Genomic DNA, 20,999 nt, shown 5'->3' on the forward strand with positions numbered 1-20,999 from the left:
AGCTCCTCCTCCTCTCCTCCCTCCATCTCATCCTCCTCCCCCAACCACACCTCCTTCTTCTAAGCCCTCCCCCTGGCCCCGCCTCACCCGCCATTGTGGGCGGTGATACGACAGACCACGTGACTTAGGACTCCCGCCCTCCGACCGACTGAGAAGGAAGAGAGGGGAGGGGGCGCTAGGGACGGAAAGCGCTGGGGGAGGGGAAGGGGGGCGGTGTAAGGGTGAGTGATTTCCTTCCGGCACGTCGCCCGCTCCGGGGGAGGGGGTGGGGGGTTTCACTTCCGGGACGGTGTTCCGGCCCATTCCGGCCCATTTCCACCCCCGGAGGTAGGTGCTGCTCCTTGACTGGGCTCAGGCCCCGCACATCGGTCCCGCTACCCTGCACCGGGGCAGCCTTGTCCGGGCTCCGCCGCAGCCTGCTCCCGGGGCGCTCAGCCACTCCCCTTCACCCCACCCTCAAGGCACCGGAGACCTTCCACCCCCTTGGCCCCGGGCCGGGCTGAGCTGCCGGACCCGCCCCCTCGCCGGGCCCCTCCCTCAGGACCCCGGGATGGGCGGCCCCCTCCCCCACCACTGCCCGGGCACACCCAGATACACACACCCACCTCTGGGCTGCTCCCCGCCCGCCTACGCTCACCGGCTGGACGGGGTCCCCGGGCGCCGCCCCCTTCCCGGTGCTCTGCCCTCACCTGATTGCTCGCTCCCCAGCCCCAAGCCTTGCTCCCCTCTCCTCCCCCGCTCCTCGGTGACATTCCGCCCTTCTCTCAGTTTCCCACTACCCACGCTTCCTAACGCAGACTAAAGCCACTCGAATACCGGAGTGGCCAACCCCATGGCGTTCCCGATTCTCCCTCTTACAGCTCTCACCCTTCCAGTGCCGACGGTAGAGAAAGACCTTACTCCAGGGGCTTCCTCCTCACTGGGGAATTGCCGGAAAGAGCAAACAAAACAGGCGCTGGTGTAGGCACCAAAATAAACACATCTGAATTCATGATGGCATCGACAGAGGCTCTTATTGGATTAAAAGTTTCAAAACAAACAAAAACGCTTTGGAAAAAGGTCAGATTGGCTAAAGTTGGTTCTTGAAAGCAGTCTATACACTTCCCTGTTTACAGATAAGTGTGTTGTAAGTGCGGGGCAATACTGTGAGCTTGTCAGGTTCGGTTCCTGAAAATTTAGATCCTAGATTATGCAATGCCTTATAAAGTTACAGATATATGGAAACATGTTGGGCTCAAGTCATCGTCTTCCTGTTGAGATTTATACAAACTACTCTCAATCATTGAAGACGATTGGATGCAGTTATAGGCATAATGCATTCAGCTGTTTAAAGAAAAACTTTGGATGTAAAAATATTGGCCATATTGATAAATGCTCTATTTTTACCAGCTTTGGGGGATTAAATTTCAGAATCCGCATCATCACCACCCTGAAATTCCCAACTTTGAATTTAGATAGAAGTAGTTTACCTACCCTTTCTTAGTTCTGAATGTGACCATCTTCAGAGTCTCTCTCTGCATCTTCCCTGAGTTTTGACACAGCTGTGGCATGTTTCCTAACCAAGACTTTGCTTCAGAGCCCTAAACCCAAAGCATTTTTGTGAGGGCTCTAACTCTCAAGCTTCGAAATAATGGCTTACATTCATTTGGGATATTACTTACCTTTTCAATAATAAACATAACTCATATAGCATGTAGTAAAAATAGTAGCAAGAGGCAGACCTAATCAGTCCATGATTGTGTAATTAAATTTATTCAAAGAGCTTATTTCATTCCTCCTCCAAAGAAAAGTTATCGCAGGATTTTATATTCAGTGTGCAAATACTTTATGATTAAAGAAAAAAATAACCGTCACAACTGGTTTTCCACCTTCTATTCTGTTAAACTTCTGTTTATTAGTAAGGGGAGTATGATCTTGGACGAATTTGTGCAAGTCTGGCAATCACATTTGGGTTGTAAAGGGTATCTTGTTTTCATTTCTTGGAGATTTTGAAAGTCTACTATAAAATATTTTTCAATAGATCTGAATTGGAGAGCATGGGAGGAGTGAAATTCTAATTATTGACGATCATGGTTTCCTCTCTCAGCAGGGTTGAATGCCTGCCTACACCCTTGGGCACGACCATGGAGAAGGGTGGGAACATACAACTGGAGATCCCTGACTTCAGCAACTCTGTCCTGAGCCACCTAAACCAGCTGCGCATGCAGGGCCGCCTCTGCGACATTGTGGTCAACGTGCAGGGACAGGCGTTTCGGGCCCACAAAGTGGTCCTGGCTGCCAGCTCACCCTATTTCCGGGATCACATGTCCTTGAACGAGATGAGTACTGTCTCCATTTCAGTCATCAAGAACCCTACTGTGTTTGAGCAGCTCCTTTCCTTCTGTTACACGGGGCGGATCTGCCTGCAGCTGGCAGACATCATCAGCTACCTGACGGCTGCCAGTTTTCTGCAGATGCAGCATATCATAGACAAATGCACCCAGATTCTGGAGGGCATCCACTTCAAAATTAACGTGGCAGAGGTTGAAGCAGAATTAAGTCAAACGAGGACAAAGCATCCAGAAAGACCCCCGGAGTCTCACCGGGTGACGCCGACCCTAAACCGGTCCCTCAGCCCACGACATAATGCCGCAAAGGGAAACCGGCGAGGTCAGGTTAGTGCTGTGTTGGATATCAGGGAGCTCAGTCCTCCTGAGGAGTCCACCAGCCCTCAGATCATTGAACAGAGTTCTGATGTGGAGAGTCGGGAGCCCATTCTTCGAATCAACCGAGCGGGACAGTGGTACGTGGAGACAGGGGTGGCAGACCGGGGGGCCCGGAGTGATGATGACGTTAGAGTTCTTGGGGCAGTGCACATCAAAACGGAAAACCTGGAGGAGTGGCTGGGGCCCGAGAATCAGCCTTCCGGAGAAGACGGAAGTAGCGCCGAGGAAGTGACAGCCATGGTGATCGACACCACAGGTCATGGTTCTGTGGGGCAGGAAAATTACACTCTGGGACCTTCAGGAGCCAAGGTGGCTCGGCCAACAAGCAGTGAAATTGACAGGTAAGGTTTGTTTTCTTTGTTCGTCTCAATGGCTGTCGTGCAGACGTCACCAACGCCGGCCCTCTGTGTGGCACAGAGTGCGCCTTCCTTACTTGACTTTCTTGGCCAAAAGAAGTTGATGTTGGGGAAACCGGAGGTGTGCCAAAAGACTTGCATTCTTATTTTTTTAAAGCAGGAAGCTCCTAGTCCTGACGTATTCACAGTGTTGTGAGCACTATGGTAAAGTTAGACACTTCCATGAATCAGAATAGCGGCTCCAGCCACACTAGGATCAGTAATTGCCAGGGCCTCCTCGGATTTCCAGGCAGGGAGCTGACCATCAGCTGGGAGCCTGGCAGCAGTGCCCTTCCTTGGTATGTTATCACGCAGGTACGTGGCCTCTGGGACTTTGACTTTCCTTTGTAGCACTGTTCACCTTTCTTTGTCCCCACCTACCAAATTAGAGGAAGTAGGGTCCCAGCAGTGACTTTTTTTTAATTAGTGTAATCACAGTCATTACAAAGCAAAGCTTTTTGGATAGTTTTTCTTTTCTTTTTTTTGTTTTTTGTTTTGTTTTTCCTTTGTCATTTGATAATCTCTTCCCTCTTTTCTTTCATTGATGACTGCTGCTACCTGAAGCCTGTGAGTCTCTTTTTTTCACCAGTGCACCTATGCCCCACTTTTCTTTTCCTAATATATTGCAGCTGTCAGAACACTTTGGGGAGGGGGGTGGAAGTAACACTAATTTTAATCAAAGTAAATGGAAAGAAAGCCTCAGTTGAAAGAAATATTGCCAACTTCGAGTGGTAATGTTTGTTTTCTCCCACTCTTAAAAATAAATTAAAATTGCATGAACAATGAAAACTATAAGGAGCTATTACTTTGGTTCACACCTTGTCTTGAAAGAGGCAATTGTGTTACAGAAACTCAAGAGGGTATAACCTGTGTCCCTGTAGGTGGTCTCTTCTCTCCGTGTCCTTAACAGTTAATGTGTCCTTGAGGACAGTACTTATTGTTCCCCTGTGTTAGTGTTCAGTGTTAGAAAATCTGTATCAGAAGTAATGATGCAAAGATTTTTAACTTCCATGATCTGTATCAGGAGTCCGGAATCTATAAGAGGTTACCATGGGGGCATGGCAGAGGGAGCAACCAAAAACCTAATAGTTGTACAGAAGAAACAAAATCATAAACCCAGTTTTAATTTATGTTTTTATGGTCTCCCAGTCCCTAAGGACCTAAGCTCATATTTAGTGTTGGCGTCACCAGGCCATGTGGACTATCTGCTACGCCATTTTGTATTTCTTAAGTTTACTAGGGCAGACCTCTCTTAACCTAATTTCATATCAGATCTGATATTGACTCCGTAAAGTGTTTCTTAAGAAATGTGTTTGTTGTTCTGTTTGCTCCCACTTCCTCAGCCATGGGATAAAACGGGGTAGACATCACCATTTTTTAAGTTCCTTGATACTATTTTTCTGTTAGTCCCCTTTTTGCTCCTCTTCCAACAGATTCAGCCCCTCGGGCAGTGTTGTTCCCTTGACGGAGAGACACCGGGCCAGAAGTGAGTCTCCCGGGAGAATGGATGAGCCTAAGCAGCCCAGCTCCCAGGTATGTAGTGCGGTGAGGATTGCTCAATGGTTGAAGAAATTGCCACTGTGTATGAACAGAATACAGTGAATAAGAAAGGAAAAGGACAGGGGCACCTGGGTGGCTCAGTCAGTTAAGACTCCGACTTTGGCTCAGGTCATGATCTCACATTCATGGGTTCGAGCCCCGCTTCGGGCTCTGTGTTGACAGGTAGCTCAGAGCCTGAAGCCTGTTTCCGATTCTGTGTCTCCCTCTCTCTTTCTCTGCCCCTCCCCCACATACGCTGTCTGTCTCTGTTTCAAAAAATAAATTAAAAAAACATTAAAAATAAAAAAGAAAGGAAAAGTACAGGAAAGGTAACAGTGACCCTGTTACATAGATGCTGTATTGGATTCCTTTTTTCTGTCATCTTACTTGTGGGCATGCAGGAAATAGTGCTTTTGGTGTCAGCGGAGTTTGGGGAATAGAAAAAGATAAGACTGTGGAACTCTTTCCCGATTACAGGAACCAGTCTGTATTCCTGAGAGTAATATAAATAACCTCTGGAAGCTACATGCAGGCAATTTAAGACCTGGGATGGAGAGAGGCTGAGTTTATACTTTGTGGGTGTAACACTAGGTAATTACTGATGTATATAGTATTACATATTTGTAAATAAATTGCTTATGCACATTTGTGTGTGACTGCTTTTTTTGTATGCTTGTATCTTTTCATTTTTTCCCTCCTGAATCTTCTGGGAGACTGAAATGTTCTAGAAAGGAGAAGAATAATGTTTTCCATCTTCTTTGCAACTCCTTAGCAAGTAGCTGATGTAGTTGGTTGATATTTTTGTTTGTTTGTTCTCCCAAGTGTCTGTCAGTGAAGATTGATTTTTAAAAAGATTGTGAACTCACCGAGTGGAACACAATGCATTGTAAATACTTTTGCCACTTAAAAGGAAACACTGGTGGTTTAAGATTGGGTAGCTAATGTTTTTATCTTCTGAGTTATATGATAGTATCTTGTTTAATTCTGCTTAAGTCATTGGGTGTGTATTGTGTACATAGTATAGTAACAGTAGTAAGACATTGGTATGACCACGTGCGGCTACCAGAAAAGGAAGGTAAGTATTAGAAGAGCTGGGAGAGAGAATCCCAAGCAGGCTACCTGTTCTTAGCGCGGAGCCCGACTAAGTCTCAGTCTCACAGACCATGAGATGATCACCTGAGCCGATATCAAGAGTCAGCAGCTCGATGGAGGCTCTAAAGCAACAGCAGATAATTAATATTGTCTGGAGATGATAGTAAGGGAGGAGTTAATACATGCCTTAATATGTGTGTAAGTTCATTACAGTGAGCCTCCGCTGCAGTTATTTTTCCTGCCACAGAGAACCAAAACTAAACATGGACTTATATTACAGTAGGAACAAATTCTGATAGACTTGAAGAGCTTCCAGATGACAGGAATGATCAGACTGCTATGGTTACTTCTTTACCCAAAAACATCCTGTGGCTTTTTCCTTTTTTCTGCCACAGGAAGGTGAAAATACTTGGCCTCATTTTCCAAGTAATTATAATCCTTCTAACTTGGCTTTTTCCACCACTCATCAGCATTTATCAGACTTTGTCTGTGTGTCAGAACCACATCAAACTTACTCCTGTCTCTCTACTTCAGTCTGGGATGCTCGTTCTTCCCAGGTGTCTGGGCTCACCCAAGACCCAGCTCCAGCTCCCTGTGCCCTAACTGGGCCAGGCCTCTTTGATCTCTCCTTAAACCACCGCAGCATTTACAGATGGTACAGTATAATTTTCCTAACTCTGTACTGACTCATATAAATTATTCTTTTCTTATTTGCATGAATTTTATGTCTCTTACTTTGAAATTTCCTCGAGGATAGAGTTCTCATTTTCTAGTCTTCATATCTGACTGCCTTTCTAGATGCCCAGTAAATAGGAGCTGTTTTACCACAAATTTTGAGTATCTAAGGTTTCTTAGTAGATGCTCGGTAAAGAGGAATCTCCTAAATAGGGGATTATTTGATTGCCTATGAAATTTCCAGTTTTGGAGATCTTCAAGTAAAAAATGAACCAAATCAGATGACTTTTTTAAAGTCCTTTCAGTTCTTTGAGCCTGATGAGTAATTGAAGATTAAGATGGTGAACATATTTGAAGAGCATGTCAAGAATCTAGATGGTGTTTTAGACAATATGGAAGTCGCCCATTTATATGAAATGCATTTGGTATACGGAATACTTCACTTAAAAAGAACTCTAAGGAGAGGCGCCTGGGTGGCTCACCTGAATAGGTGTCTGGCTTTTGATCTCAGCTCTGGTCTTGATCTCAGGGTCATGAGTTCAAGCCCCACATTGGAAGAAAAAAGAGATAACGTTAAGGATTAAAAATTCAATACATTTTAAAAGTTGATTTAAAAAGGTATCACAGGTAACTAACCTACATTGACTTTATGCAGATAGGTGATACTGGTATGGCATTACTTTCCTTAAAACTTAGGCAGGTTTTTTTAGAAAATATATTGCCTCAAGATTATGAATAATACTGTGAGTTTGTAATGTTTAATAATAGTTAACATTTACTTGGCTACACTAAGAGCTTCAGTGTATTAACTCATACATGCTCATTGTAACCTACCAGGGAGATGCTATTATTATATTCATTTTACAGACGACTGTAAAAGATGAGTAGATGACTTGCTCATGGTCACATAAGAAGTAGGCTGCAGATTAGAACCCACAGTTCAGTATCCTTAACTGCTCTACGGGATAATAACATGCATTCAAAATGTTTCAAGGTACTTTATCGTGTTTGATTCTCATGAGAATTCAGTAGACTTGGCAGGGCATGTACTAACCTTTTAATTTTGTGGATGAGAAAACTAAGCCTCCAAGAAGTTATTCTGTGCTTTGTCCATGGTCACCCAGGAACTTTGGGTGGGATAATCCCTAGTCCTTTATGTGAGTTCAGTTTTCATTATCCAGAGAAATGGAGCAGAAGGAAACGTTCTAGAAAACAAGTCAGAGATCATGTAAAACCTCAGTGTTACTATTCAACGCTTGGCTTCACATCCTGCTTCCCAAGCCTGCTGAGAACTGCGTCTGTTCTGTTGGAAATGCTGACGAGCACTGTCAGTTTACATGTGTGAAAGGAGACAAAAAACATTTTGAGAAATTAAAGAAAAGGACACAAAATCAATTGCTAGTTAGAGGAGTCTTTCTCTAGTTAGTCCAGGGTCAACTTTTGCAATTTCTCCTCTTTGCATTGGTACTTTAGCCTCTGCCAAACATCTATAATTGCCTTCTACGTGTTTTTTTAATGTTTATTTATTTCTTTTTTGAGAGAGAGCAGAGGAGGGGCAGAGAAAGGAGGGAGAATCCCAAGCAGGCTCTGCACTGTTAGCAGGGAGCCCGATCCTGACCTGAGCCGAAATCAAGAGTAGGGCTCAACTGGCTGAGGTACCCAGGCACCCCATGTCTTGCTCTTTTAAAGTAGTGGAATAGAGTGACCTCAGATTGTTCTTTTAATTATTAACATTTGTACTTTTTTTGTAGTAATTAATTTCCTGTTCGGATCTCCTAAAAATAAGCATGTGGCCTGGTATAAGAGGTGAACACAGATTTGATTTCTTTTAATATTGTATACTTAAACCTATGTGTTCTTTCTTGCTTTCCTCGCCGGACGCAGGTAGAAGAGTCTGCAATGATGGGAGTAAGTGGCTACGTGGAGTATCTCCGAGAGCAAGAAGTATCCGAGCGGTGGTTCCGGTACAACCCCCGTCTCACCTGCATCTACTGCGCCAAATCTTTCAACCAGAAGGGGAGCCTGGACCGCCACATGCGCCTGCACATGGGGATCACGCCATTCGTCTGCCGCATGTGTGGCAAGAAGTACACCCGGAAGGATCAGCTGGAGTATCATATCCGCAAGCACACAGGCAACAAGCCCTTCCACTGTCACGTCTGTGGCAAAAGCTTCCCCTTCCAGGCCATCTTGAATCAGCACTTTCGCAAAAACCACCCTGGCTGTATTCCCCTAGAGGGGCCTCACAGCATCTCCCCCGAAACAACTGTCACATCCCGAGGACAAGCCGAGGAAGAGTCCCCTTCACAAGAAGAGACAGTTGCTCCTGGGGAAACCGCCCAGGGCTCTGTGTCCACCACTGGGCCAGATTGAAACATGGAGGGGGAGGGGGCAGACCCTCTTCCCCTTTGGGCCGTAAGCAGCCAGCATCAGGGCCATGGGCTGGTACTTAGATTCACAAAACGCCACATCACTAGATCGGAAGACGCTCCCAAGATGTTGCCAAACTAGAGGATCAGCAACATACGCAGAAGCACGAGAGGCTCTTCCCCCTCCTCCTTCCCACCTCATACTTCGGAAAATAATCAAGTAAATCAACTTTCTAATTCAGGGATCAACAGCCTTGGTTTGTTAACTTTATAAGAAAAAAGAATTTTTTAACAAAACAGTGATAAATGGTCATTTACCTACCAGTCATATTTGAACACTGTACTTTGGTCCATGTCATCCTGGTGGCTGTAATTGCCCAGATCTAAAACACAGCAGGAGCCTTGGTCATCTGAGCCAGCCAGCCACGAGAGAGGAGGAAGTGATCCAGGACTAGAAGGTGACAAGGACGAGGAATTTCTCCTCTCCCTTCCCTGCCCAAGCATGCAATTTCACATTTCAAGAAGAAAAAAGAATCCTGGCGGTTGTTACTGTTTTGAAAGTTTGGACCTTCTCTTTGCCCTGATTAGGCATCTGTTACTTTGCCTGATTGTTCCGTGTGAGCCGTCTCCGAGCCGTGTTCTGGGGTCCTCGTGGGCAGCGTCACCTGAAGCTCTCTAGGCAACTGGAAGGGAAATGAGCAACAAAGTGTTTGCAGTAGGTTCTGCTACATTTGGGGGCTTGGGTATCATGTTGGGGAAGAGGGGAGCGGGGAAGGAAGGGAAGTTTTTGTGCAAATGTCCAGTGGCAGGGAGCACTGCAACTTCTGGGTTGGTGTTTGTAAACCATAGTGCTTCAGTATCTTCGGGTGTTAGGAAATGGCTCCACTCCAGATGAATTCATGTGTTAGGCTGACTACCAAAGTTTCATCCAGTCTCTCTGGCTCCTACTTTCACATAACAGCAATATTTTACATCAAAAATGTCACTTTCTAGTGAAAGAGCCTGGACTGTATTTTTAAATTTACAGGTCTCCATATTTGATAACTTTTATATGAAGTTTTAAACACATTTTTTCCACACTATTGTGGTTGAAGAAATCCAGCGTGATGGTCCGTATTGCAACCACAATTCCATTTCCTTCTACATATGTAATAGTTTATATTTTCAGGCCAATAGAAGAACCTCACTAAATCCATGTCTTGCGTCTGCAAACCTAGGAATTCATAAACCAACCATCAGCAAATTGCTGGTGACTCCAAGAGCTTTGCTTTTTAATAATACACTACAGGGCATTTACCAGAAAACATCAGGCACAATCATGTCGCAATAAATTGATCAAGGGATCAATTTTGATCAGGTTTGGTTACTTAATCATTCCTAAGATTTTTAAAACTTCTAGGGACCTTTTTGGTAATTTGGGGGATTTCCGAGATTCTTCATCCAGCACTGAGAGTCAGAAGAAATTTAGCAAATGTGTAGAGTTTTAGATGCCCTGTCTTGCTTTCAGAGAATGAAGGAGGATTATTAAGGGATGCAGGCAAGCAGATGCAAATAGGAAAGAAAAATCTATAGCTTTTCCTCTTCATTAAATTTTTAAGAGTATTAAAATATGCAGTGGTTTAAGAAATTGTTTTGGTGCCAAGGCACAGATGACTGTAAAAGAGATTCGGGGCTGGTCATGCCTGCACCAGTGAGCCATCCGGAAGAACGGTAGCGGTGCGTCCTCTTTCTAAAAATGCTTTGCGTTTGTGTGTGGAAAGGTGGGTAGGAAGGAATGGCATTTCTCTGATGATAGAAAGTTAGAATGCAAACAATAACTCATAAGCAAGCTGAGACTTGCGCATACACAAAGCTGCACCATATCACTGGAGAGTAGTTATTTTCTCTTCTGGAAAAATGTAGCAGTGTGTATTTTAATAGGACTGCCATGATGCTACTATTCGTTGAGAGCCTTCCCTTAAATGATATGTTGAAGCTTTGTCTTTAGGAGACTTAGACTGGAGCATTCTCCTCTTCAGTGGGGCAACAGCGTGATAGGGCCATACAAGTGGATTTGAAATTAGACTGAAATCTCTAGGGAAACATTTTAGCTGGTAATCAAGGCTGTCCGCGGGACAGAGTTTGCCATTACTAAATAGGCAGGAAGGTGAGAAGTACAGAATATGCTGCTGTAGATGGAGCTTTTAAGCTTACCAAAAAATATTAAGTCCATCCTACTTTTGAGAAGTAGTATGCTGGAAAGTTCTTTATGTTTTGTTAGTTTCTTAGATTTTCCGTGAGAAAATGCTTTTTAAACTATTACCAAATTGTGAAGGTGAACTGCAGTAATTTTTGTAAAGAGAAACTTTGTGGCATTTGTCAGTACTCCATCCAGGATTAGCAATGAGCATTTTAAACAAAGTAGAGACTGTCTAGTAGATGCGGAAATGCTGGGAGTGCTTTTGGTGGGTTCCCCTCCGTTTTCATCCACTAGTAATAGGTTTTGCTGTATTAATACTGTGAATAGAGTGCTACCCGGTCTTCTAGGACCACATCAGCACAATCGTGTTGGCTGGTTCTCACCTCTTCATTGGCCTAGCCCAGAGCCATGGAATTTATGAAGATTCAAGCCAGGCTAGCTTTTAAATAGAGTAAAGTTTCTGAAAGCAATTTCCATTTTAGCCAGAAAAGATATTATTATTCTAAATAACGATCCAAGATTCTTACCCAGGTTCACTGTGACATTGTCCTAGGTCTTAGGTAACATCACTGTAGGGTCATAGGAGTAGTTAGCATTCTGTCTACCTTACTGAATAGCTGTATCGGTGTGTGCACAGAGGATACCTCTCTTAAGGATGTACTAGACGGACTTTAGCTAATGCTGAAAACTCATTACCAAATCGTAACTTGCACGTGTCACCTTGTGAAGGGAACTGCATTAGCAATGAGAGCTAAATCATCAGTAAGTACTTTAATGCCATGAAATAGCCAACACTGGGACTGTTTCCATTCATTGAATGGCGCTGGATAGCAAAGGGGCTACCCAGTATTCTCAGCAAAGGAAGAGAGACGGCAGTATCTTAATCTGCCTTCATTCTAAGAGGTACCTTTTATTCTCTCTGAACTCGGACACCAGGATAAATATAGCATTGGCATGAACACTGTACTTAGGCAGAAAAGTCTCTTTCTAATGACTTGTTCTCTTTACTCAGAACCATATTTACCTCTGAACTGAGTTGAGTTTTATTTTATGTAATTTGCCAACTCCCCCCGCAAGCCATCACTGTAGCAGACTGCGGTTAAGTCGAATCTTGAGTAAGTAAAAATAAAGTCATTCCTAAATGATAAGATTGGAAAAGGGAGATAGCAGTTAAGGAAAGTTTTCTTGTTATTTTGTTTTTTGGTACTTTTAGATGTTTCCGGTTCCCTCTCCATCAGTGAAACAGGGTTTCCAAAGATGTTACAACAATAGAAATAAACTCTTATCTTCCCAACTTCATAGTTGAAATCTGGCCTTGATTGGAAGTGGTCTGGGGGAAGAGTGAAATAGTGAACTTCATCCTTAATAGCTGAATAGTCTTCGGTCAAGAAATAACGTTAAAGAAAATTTAGTTGTTACTTGACACTAATTTTGTTTCTTTTAACTGGCAAAAATTATATTTTGTTTGACTAGAAGATCTAATTTAAAGAAATAAAAACATTGGTTAATGGAAAGGAAGTTAAATTAAACAAAGGCAATAGTCTTCTTAATCATAGTGGAAAGCATTTAATCAGAAAGGAGTTGGAATCCTGGAAGTTTTTCTTTGTTCAGATAAAACAGACATGTGTTTTTTGTTTCCTCTTTCCCAAATGCCCTTCTCTTTATCTCCTTACTGGTTTAAGGCATAATAGAGAAGTCCTTATTGAACTTGTTTTTGAAAACAGGGCTCTTAAGCCATTTGGGAAAGAGTGCAAAATATTAAAGTACTGTAGTTACTGAGATTTAGAAAAGGGACGGCCAAGCTATTAAGTCAGGTAAATCCCTGAGTTCCTGAGGATGCCCCTTAGCATACTCCTGGAATTTGTGAATTAGATCAGAGTTGAGCAAACTGCAGCCCCCAGGGCCAAATCCTGAGGCCGTCTGTTTATACAAAGACAATAGCTTGGGATACCTGTTCTTGGGGTGTCTTGTATGGCCACTTTCTACCATAATGGCAAAGTTGAGTACTTGTGACAGAGACCACTGGCCAGCAAAGCCTGAAAATTTACTATTTGTCACTTGACAGAAAAGTTTGCTAACTCCAGATTTAGATTTGGAAGAATCTCCCGAATTTGTTACTCCTGCCATTTTGTCTTTGTAATAATTGGGTTGAAGTTTTAAATTCTTGTTGCCATATATGCATCCGTTCCTTGAAAGAGCTTATCATCTTGTTCCTGATCTTTTTCTCATAACCCTCTCTGTGTTCCTTCTTTATGATTCCCATTGCTTTAAAAGCATTTAGAATAGCCTTGTGATCTGTCCTTGCCTTAAAGGTGCAGATAGATCAAAGTTTAGGATGGTAGTTACTGATGTAACAAAGTAATTAAAAAGAATAATTCCCGTGCATAATAATGTAGGGTTAAATGAGTACCATGTTTACATAAAATACTGTAAAAAAAAAGTTAATGTTTTTATAAGTAACTTTTGCCATTCCTCTGAGTTAACTTGAACTGGTTTGCATAATGATGACAAGAATGAATTTATTTCCACTAATATTAAAAATTAACTTCTGTTATGAATAAGTGGTTTGATTCTTACCCAAAATACTGTCCTTCTAGATTAGAAACTCCTACCGTTTCCCTGTACTACAAATCTTCATTTTGATTTCCTCAAGCAAACTCACTGTGTTCCACATGGAGTAGTAAAAAGCCCAGTGTTCTTCCCTTCCTTCCCCCCATGAATGTTTTAAAACAATGAAATCTCTGAAGATTTCAAATTCCTCTTAGCCCTATCTTTCGATGTCTGTTACTGTCTATGATTTTTCTAAATCTATATTGGGCCATTGTTTGGTTTCTGAATGTTCATTCGTACTGTTCAAAAAGCATATTTATGCCACATGTGCACAAATGGAAAATGTGAGGATGATTATAAACAGAATTCCTTGCAGGAGGAGAATGTAATTGTTCCCCATGTGGACACCATCCATGGACTTCCGAGTTAAGTGTATTCATCTGAACAAAACATTCTAGGCCGGGCTGCCACAATGCAGTGAGTTTGGCTGGTACTCTGTCGGCAGTCCCACCCGCACCTACAGAGTTTGAATGAGTGACCTAAGCTCCTGGAGGGCACCTCTCTCCTAGCCCTTCTTAAAGTTGCTTTTCCACGTTCGATATTCATAAGGTTTATAGGAAATGCCCTATCAATAGTAGATAAGCTTTACCCGTAAGGTCCTAGGATGTTTGCCTAGTGAGATCTGCCCTCATCTTAGAGATTTTGGAGTGTTGCTTTTCTGATTCCTCTGGGACTCGGGTCATTCTGGCATATAGAACTTGTGAAGGTCATTGGCCGTAGACAGCCCGAGGAGCCCTCTGCTCTCAGTGCTCCGTGAGGCCTGGACAGTAGCTGTCATTTTACCTCCTTTGCTTTCTAGAGTCTGTTTCTCTGTTTTCAATCTTCTTACTTTTAAGTAGTGCTTTTTCCCAGGGTCAATCTTTTTACTCTGTGGTTAAGGAGGTTTTCTTGCTCAGGACAAGCCAAAGTTGGATATTATGAGTACTTTAAAACACCTGACTCAGTTACATTCCAAAGGGTATAATTATTGATAGCAACTGTGATATCAGAACCTGGAAAACATCTGTACGGACTATACAGTTTTGTTGTATAGATAGGCAGCCTGCCTTTCCCCTCAACTGTGAGGAACAGCAATAACTTAGAAGGCGTATATTACTTGAAACATACAATGCCTTCACAGAGAATATATACGTGCATAAGTTCCTTATTTCATCTCTTCACTGTTATCTATATAACATATTTCCTTTTAATCTTTACAGTTAAGGAGGGCCTGCTAGCTCAAACAGTGGAAGCTTTAAGCAACAAAGCTTAGTACAAAGGCAGAGCAGCTCATGAAAAATAAAACTTTTCTAATGTTTGCTTCTTTCACATCTACTCGGTAAGTCCTGGTGAGGAGGCTAGAACTCCCCATCCAGTTAAAACAGATACACGTGCAGCCTCTTATATGGACAACAATACAATTTAATATACTGTGAATCTTAAAATCAGAATTTATCCATAATGCCAAAAGTAGCTCATGGGAAAATGTTTCCTGTTCTGTGAAATTGCATACCTTAAATGAGAAGTAGCATATAGGACAGTCTTTTCCATAAAGTAAAGATTAAATACTTTTTGGTACCAGTGTGCTTGGAATTCATGTAACAAAATTGATTTTAGATGTAGTTTAGATGTGGCTTCCTATACTTGAGGGTCCTAAAGCCACTTGAGTCTGGATGTATGCTAAAAGCCTGCACTTTTCACAGAGAGATCAAAAAGAAGGGGACAAAATTAACTGTACTAACTGCTTTAGTGGCATAATTGCGGCTAGTCCTCAGAATAATCCTCTGAGGCGGTAACAGTAGAACTAAAAATAGCCGAGATGTTGAATGCTCACTGTGGGCCAGGTGCAGGCCCACGAGCTCCATCTTGTTAACCCCCTAATCCTCATGGCGGTGCCATTAGAGCAGTCACTGACTATCCTCACTTGAGAGAGGAAGAAACTGAGGCACAGAGAGGTTGACCCAGGCAGTCTAACGCTGGAGTTAACACTAATAGACTATGTTGCCTTTTAAGAGGTATAATTATGCCACATTTTCTAGTTGAAGACACTGATGAATGCAAGGTTACACCGTGGATGAGCTGCAGAACCCATATTTACCAGTCTTGATTCCAAATCCCAGACTCTCTCCACTACATCACATAGACTGTTTCCTTACAAAGAGCTGAGGTGAACTGGAATAAACAATAGCCAGTAACAGTACTACGTGTAGTGAATTTTCAAGAAAGCATGATTGGAAGATTTCTTCAAAAGATAATGCAGTTGGTCTCTGAACAGATGCTGATGGTGAATATTTTCTGGAGCTATTACCCACTTGAATCGCCCATTTCATAGGTCTAACTGTGTATTGGTTCAAGTTCCTACCAAGGCAGAAATTGAAAGGTAGTATTTCCATTATGTAGCTTTATAACAAACTACCCTAAAATATAGTGACTTAAAACAACAATTTTATAGCTCTCGTGATGTCGTGAAGCAGAAATTCCAGAAAGGCTCATCTAGGCAGTTTGCTTTTTCCCTGTGGCGATGGCACGGGTCACCTGGTAGTGTTCAGGTAGTTGGACTGGTATGGAGTTTCCCAGATGATCTCATTCACAAGCCCAACACTTCAGCAGGGAGGGCTCGAAGAGGGGGCTCGACAGGCCTCCTTTCTATCTCTGGAGTCTCAGGGACTTGCCATGGGGTCTCTCCATCAGGGCAGTCACATTATTAAATACCAGCTTGGGCCTCTTAAGAGACTGGGCAGAAGGCGCCTCCCTAGGCCAGGTCCAGAGCTATCCACAGAATCACCGCCGTACACTGTTGGTCAGTGAAGTCACTAGTGAGCCCGGATTCAAGGGAAGGGGACCTACCACCTGATGGCACGTGTGTCAAGGATTTGGGGCCACTTCAATCTGCCATAGGTAGCCCTGGGTTTCTGATTTGTCTTGGCTTTTCTGTGTTCATTCCTTTGGGTTAGTTGTCTGTGCATAGAAACCGCTTATGCTGTCTACCACGGGTCGGTAAAGGAGCTAGTGGGAGAATGAGACAAAGACCTAAGCTACCCATACACCAAGTTTCATTTCTCTTAGAGCAAAATTTCCATGTTGTTTTTCCTTTGTTCCAAGTTCCAAGTTGTGAGCATTTGTCAGTTTGGTTTTCTCCTGTGAAGCTACAGGAACTGTACATACTGAGCCGGAAGTCCTCCAGAGAGACGGAAGAGCTTACTGTTGGAGAAGCATATTTGTTAGAGATGTCCACTGCATTCACATTTACAAATAGGCAAAAACTCCTGTGGTATGGAAAATTCGTATGGCTACTAAATCTCTTTCAACAGGAATTTCTATTGAGTGAGTGGCTACATGGGTCACATCTTTGAGATCATTGTGTGTTTTGCCTGCCTGCCCACCGCCTCTCTGTACCGCAGGCACAGTTTTGTGCTAGAAGATGAGTAAGTTTACTTATATTTCTGAAGACATAGAAGAAAATTCATTGCCTAATTTAATATGTTGTTGATCCTTTAAAATTAATAGTTGCCATCAACCTCTCATCTAAAATAAGAGATCATTGAACTGTTAGGATTTTGGTTAGATTTAGGGTGCTTTATTTAAAGTCTTGCTGGCTTACACTCATTAGACTATTGCTGTGACGGAAGAAATAGAGGCAGAGAATAAATCCTACTCTCAAAATGATCATCCCCAAACCAAGCTCTCTAAGAGAAGAAAGATTTGGGATTATCCATCCATTCCATGCACAATGGACTCCTGGAGGATCAGCGGTGAGGGCTTCTGGCTGGTTATCTGGAAGTATCATAGAGACATCTCTGTTCCTAGGTCAGGCCTCAGGAACTGCAAAAACAGGAAAGCGTACTCAGGGCTGAAGACCTAATTTAGGGGTCTACAAAATGCTTGGGGGAAAAAAATGTTGGCATTTGTAGTTGGAGAACCAGGGACGAAATCTTCGTTTGAGGCCTTTAGGCATCAAGATTAGATTTTATCATGTAAGAACTGGGACAGATTTCAGTGAATAGAAATAAATGAGTCTTCACCGTTTTCTTTTTTGATCCACATTTCCACTCTGATGTACGTCAAAGTCTGCTTTGTGAGACAGAGAAGCCTTTGAAAATATATTCCCAGGGAATGAAAAAACCTCATGATGCTCTATGGAGAAGTTTCTCGCTTTGTATTTTATGGCTCTTTGGGCCCTCCTCCAGATTCTCTTTCACTCTTAAGTTTGAAGTTATCCGGTAGTGGCACAAAAATGTAGCGCCGCGGTCTGGATTTGCAGAAGAGGGCAAGGTCAGAAGAAGGGGAACCTGGACACTGCCAGCCTGTTTTTTGTTGTCTGCATTGCAGGTCAAACCATTTCGAGCCAGTCACGACAACATCTTTAAAGCAGACGTTTGTGACGCACTTGAAGATGATCTACTGAGTTTCCTACAGAGGAGTAGAATCCTAACTGTAGTGGTTCTCCGAGAACTGCAAAAACCCAGAAATACGACACAGGCAACAAAACTTAAAATGTGTTTCCTCTGGAAGCCAAGATGTGCAAGCAGGGGTCACTAAGAGTGTGACGGAAACCTACGTCTAGCAGAGCTATCATCCGTTAGCAGAGAGATTTAGAATTTATATGGTATTTCTGATATTTTTACAAAAAATGATTTTAAATCATGTAACTTGAAGTTTTAAAAACTGAGCCTGTTTTCTTTTTGGAAAACCGGCCCAATAAAAGTAACACTAATATAATGCAATTGTATATGCATGTGCATCGAACAGAGTGGTATACTAAAGATAGTTCATGCAAATAACTTTTGTGGGAAGTTTGGCTATTTTCATAATATCTTTTCTCATAAATGTATGTTTATAAATATATTTACTCATCCACTATGACCTTGGTAGCGTTAGAAGCATTTGTTACTGTATCATTGATTCTAAAAATCACAATTCTTGGCATAGCAGGTTATGAGAGCTCGTTGTTGCTTTGTATTTTGGCTAAGAAAATTATTTCTTGCACTTTCTATTTATAAAGATGTTTTAACACATTGCACCCACTTAGTGTAGCTGTTGTTTAGAGACAAAAAAAAATGTAGGTGTTAGAGTGAAATGTATGTCTAAAAAGCTTGGCAAAACGAGGGACCTTGAAAGAACAAAGTTGGCTTGCATCTACTGAGAAGAGCTGGGGTTGAATATCAAATTTCGATCGCCAAGTAGCTGTTGGGGTGGGCGGGCAAGTTGTGATTTCATTGTGAGCTGCCAGCTACACGTGTGTGATTTTCTGTGTGTGTGTGAGAAAAAGGTGTCTGATGAAGGCTGAGAAGTCCGTGTAGAATGTAGTCTACCTCCCATTAAAGACTGAGCATATTCCAATATCGCCCTGTGGCCGTCTGGGCAGGAGGCTGGATTCCTCACCGCTGCCCGCCTCGCTCTCTCCCGGACTCGCTTCAGCTCCTCTACCTCTGAGCACTTGGCTGAAGAAGAGTGTGCTTTTTGTTGCAAGCAAAGGAAAGCCGGGCACAGCATCTAGTATTGGCAGTAGCACCGCCCCCCCTTGTCATGAGCAGATGTTAATGTCCCGCTTTGTTGTCCAAAGCGAACAGGGTCTGAATACTCCAGTTTAGCGCTTTGATCTCCTGGCTTCTGTTTGGCAAGAGCAGCCGGTGCACGTGGAATCTTTCTGGGTTTTTTTTAAAGACATACCAAACTCCTTTCAACGATGTGAACATTTTGTTTGAATCCTGAGGTTTCTGTGTGTTTTCCTTCCATTGCCACTGCAGTCCATTCCTGAGGAACCCGATGATTAACGGTATTTGCCCAATAGTGAGCCTTCTGCCAATAGCTTGACAGAGGGGTCTGCATGAGATGGGCTTTAAGATGACGTGTTTTGCTTGTAGTCACTCCAAAGAGATACTCCTGTTTTTAATGCCCGTACTGTGATACCAGTCACGATGGCCTCGCTCAGATGCCGTGGATATCAGGAAATTGAGTTTCAGAAGTAAATTGCCACTAGGCACAGCACCTACCCTTTAAATCCAGTCATAAGGCTCACCTGACTGTTCAGGGCGCGTGAGCACTGAGCCCTGGCAGGTGGCCTACCTTTGGAACACGTGTTGCACAGCTCTGGAAGGACTGTCGGCCCTTTAGCCGCTGTCCTGGAATGTTCGCCACCTCTTCACTCCTGCTGGTTGCGATGTCCACACAGGGATTGTCAGGTTACGAGTGAGAACGAGAGAGTGACCTGTTTTCAGAGTTCTGGAGGTTGGCTTCTGTGTTTAGGTGCCTGCTGGTAAGTGTTTGCTCTGCCGGTGCCTGGCTAGAGCAAGCGGTGAGGTGAGATGATACCATGTGAAATTGCAAATAGTGAGACGAGCGTTCTCCTAGGTGACAACTGACCAAGTGCAGCTGGAGTCCCGAAGCCACTCCCCAGAGCTTTTGCTTTTCTTGCTTTTGTGTGTGCGCGCACAAGGAGCATGCGTTTTTATTAAGGCACAGGGACAGGACCCGCGGGCTGGAGGAGCTGCCTGGCCCCTGTTACTCTAACTGTAGAATCATCGCCAGCCTGTAAGCTGTGCTCATATCCTAGACTCAGGAACTAACTCCTGCTTAGGAAAATTCTTCCCTCCGGCTTATCTTTGGTTTGTGCCAAGTCTGCCCTAGGCTGTCCCCAGCTCTTGGGCCAGAACACATACTTTACTGTTCACAGGGTGACCTGTTACAGCCAAAGTGATGTATTTAAAAGCAAAACAGAAAGGTGAGAAATGCCTAGGTAATTTCTTTGGGGTGCATTTTAAATCTGAGAGGAAGCACGGAGTCTGAGGGTTCTTCCCTCTGGCCTGAGTGATCACTGGCCTCAATGCTTTTCATTACAGAGCCAGTTGACCTACGTCAGTAGTTCTCCATCTTGGCTGCACATTGGACTCACGTGGGGCCTCTGAAAAATTACTGAATTTCATTAGTCTGCTGTGCAACTTGGGCTTTAAAGGCTCCCGGATGATTCTAACGGGCAGCCAGGGCCGAGAATCATTGGTCAGGTGATCTTGAGTGGTCTTGGGCAGGATGACCTCAATCTGGTTCTCTTTTGTCTAAGATACCTTTATTGATATCCCAGGCATGGCTCCGAGTTTAAAGTGGGCTGGCGCTCAGGTGGTAAAATGGCTCATTCCATTTGTCCTCAGAATTATTCTGGAGAGAGATGTTGCCATCCATCCAGTTTTGTCTCTTTACCAAAAAACAAAGTAAGCAAAACAGATTTCAAAGTCCCATCTCTAGAATCCTTTTTTCTTTGCATATGTGATTTGAGTGGAGATTTCTCAACTCTGATAGCTGAAATAGAGCACTTGAACTTATTAAAAGGGCCAAGCCCAGCCTGCCTCGGATGATTTCTAGTTGTAAAATAAACAGGTAGCATCGTTAATGGGGAAAGAGAAGGATCCTTCCTGGGGGTGATGGTGATACATTTGATTATTTGTCTCTTAGCCCATCTTCT

The 20,999-nt window shown here is 43.3% G+C and overlaps 1 protein-coding gene across 5 annotated transcripts; it reads left to right on the forward strand.

Annotated features, from left to right (window-relative positions):
• Window positions 1-243: 243 nt before the first annotated feature.
• On the forward strand, window positions 244-13,512 carry ZBTB37 (zinc finger and BTB domain containing 37). 5 transcript variants are annotated; one of them, XM_029935087.1, is made up of 5 exons: window positions 244-327; window positions 861-1,059; window positions 2,087-3,046; window positions 4,534-4,633; window positions 8,291-13,512. In XM_029935087.1, exons 3-5 carry the CDS (start codon window positions 2,124-2,126, stop codon window positions 8,777-8,779), a joined length of 1,512 nt encoding a protein of 503 aa, XP_029790947.1. In that variant the 5' UTR covers window positions 244-327; window positions 861-1,059; window positions 2,087-2,123; the 3' UTR covers window positions 8,780-13,512. The 5 variants fall into 5 exon arrangements, with proteins under 5 accessions (XP_029790947.1, XP_029790948.1, XP_029790951.1 ...); XM_029935088.1 differs by having other exon boundaries at window positions 2,090-3,046; XM_029935089.1 differs by lacking the exon at window positions 861-1,059 and having other exon boundaries at window positions 294-327.
• Window positions 13,513-20,999: the final 7,487 nt, after the last annotated feature.

This window comes from Suricata suricatta, chromosome 3, assembly GCF_006229205.1.
Source record: "Suricata suricatta isolate VVHF042 chromosome 3, meerkat_22Aug2017_6uvM2_HiC, whole genome shotgun sequence".
Classification (NCBI taxonomy): domain Eukaryota; kingdom Metazoa; phylum Chordata; class Mammalia; order Carnivora; family Herpestidae; genus Suricata; species Suricata suricatta.

Excerpts from the sequence above, each read along its gene's own strand:
- ZBTB37 (XM_029935087.1), top strand. The coding sequence starts at position 2,124 with ATGGAGAAGGGTGGGAACATACAACTGGAGATCCCTGACTTCAGCAAC. Across the intron at positions 3,047-4,533 it reads ACAAGCAGTGAAATTGACAG|ATTCAGCCCCTCGGGCAGTG; the intron begins GTAAGGTTTGTT and ends CTCTTCCAACAG. Across the intron at positions 4,634-8,290 it reads CTAAGCAGCCCAGCTCCCAG|GTAGAAGAGTCTGCAATGAT; the intron begins GTATGTAGTGCG and ends CGCCGGACGCAG.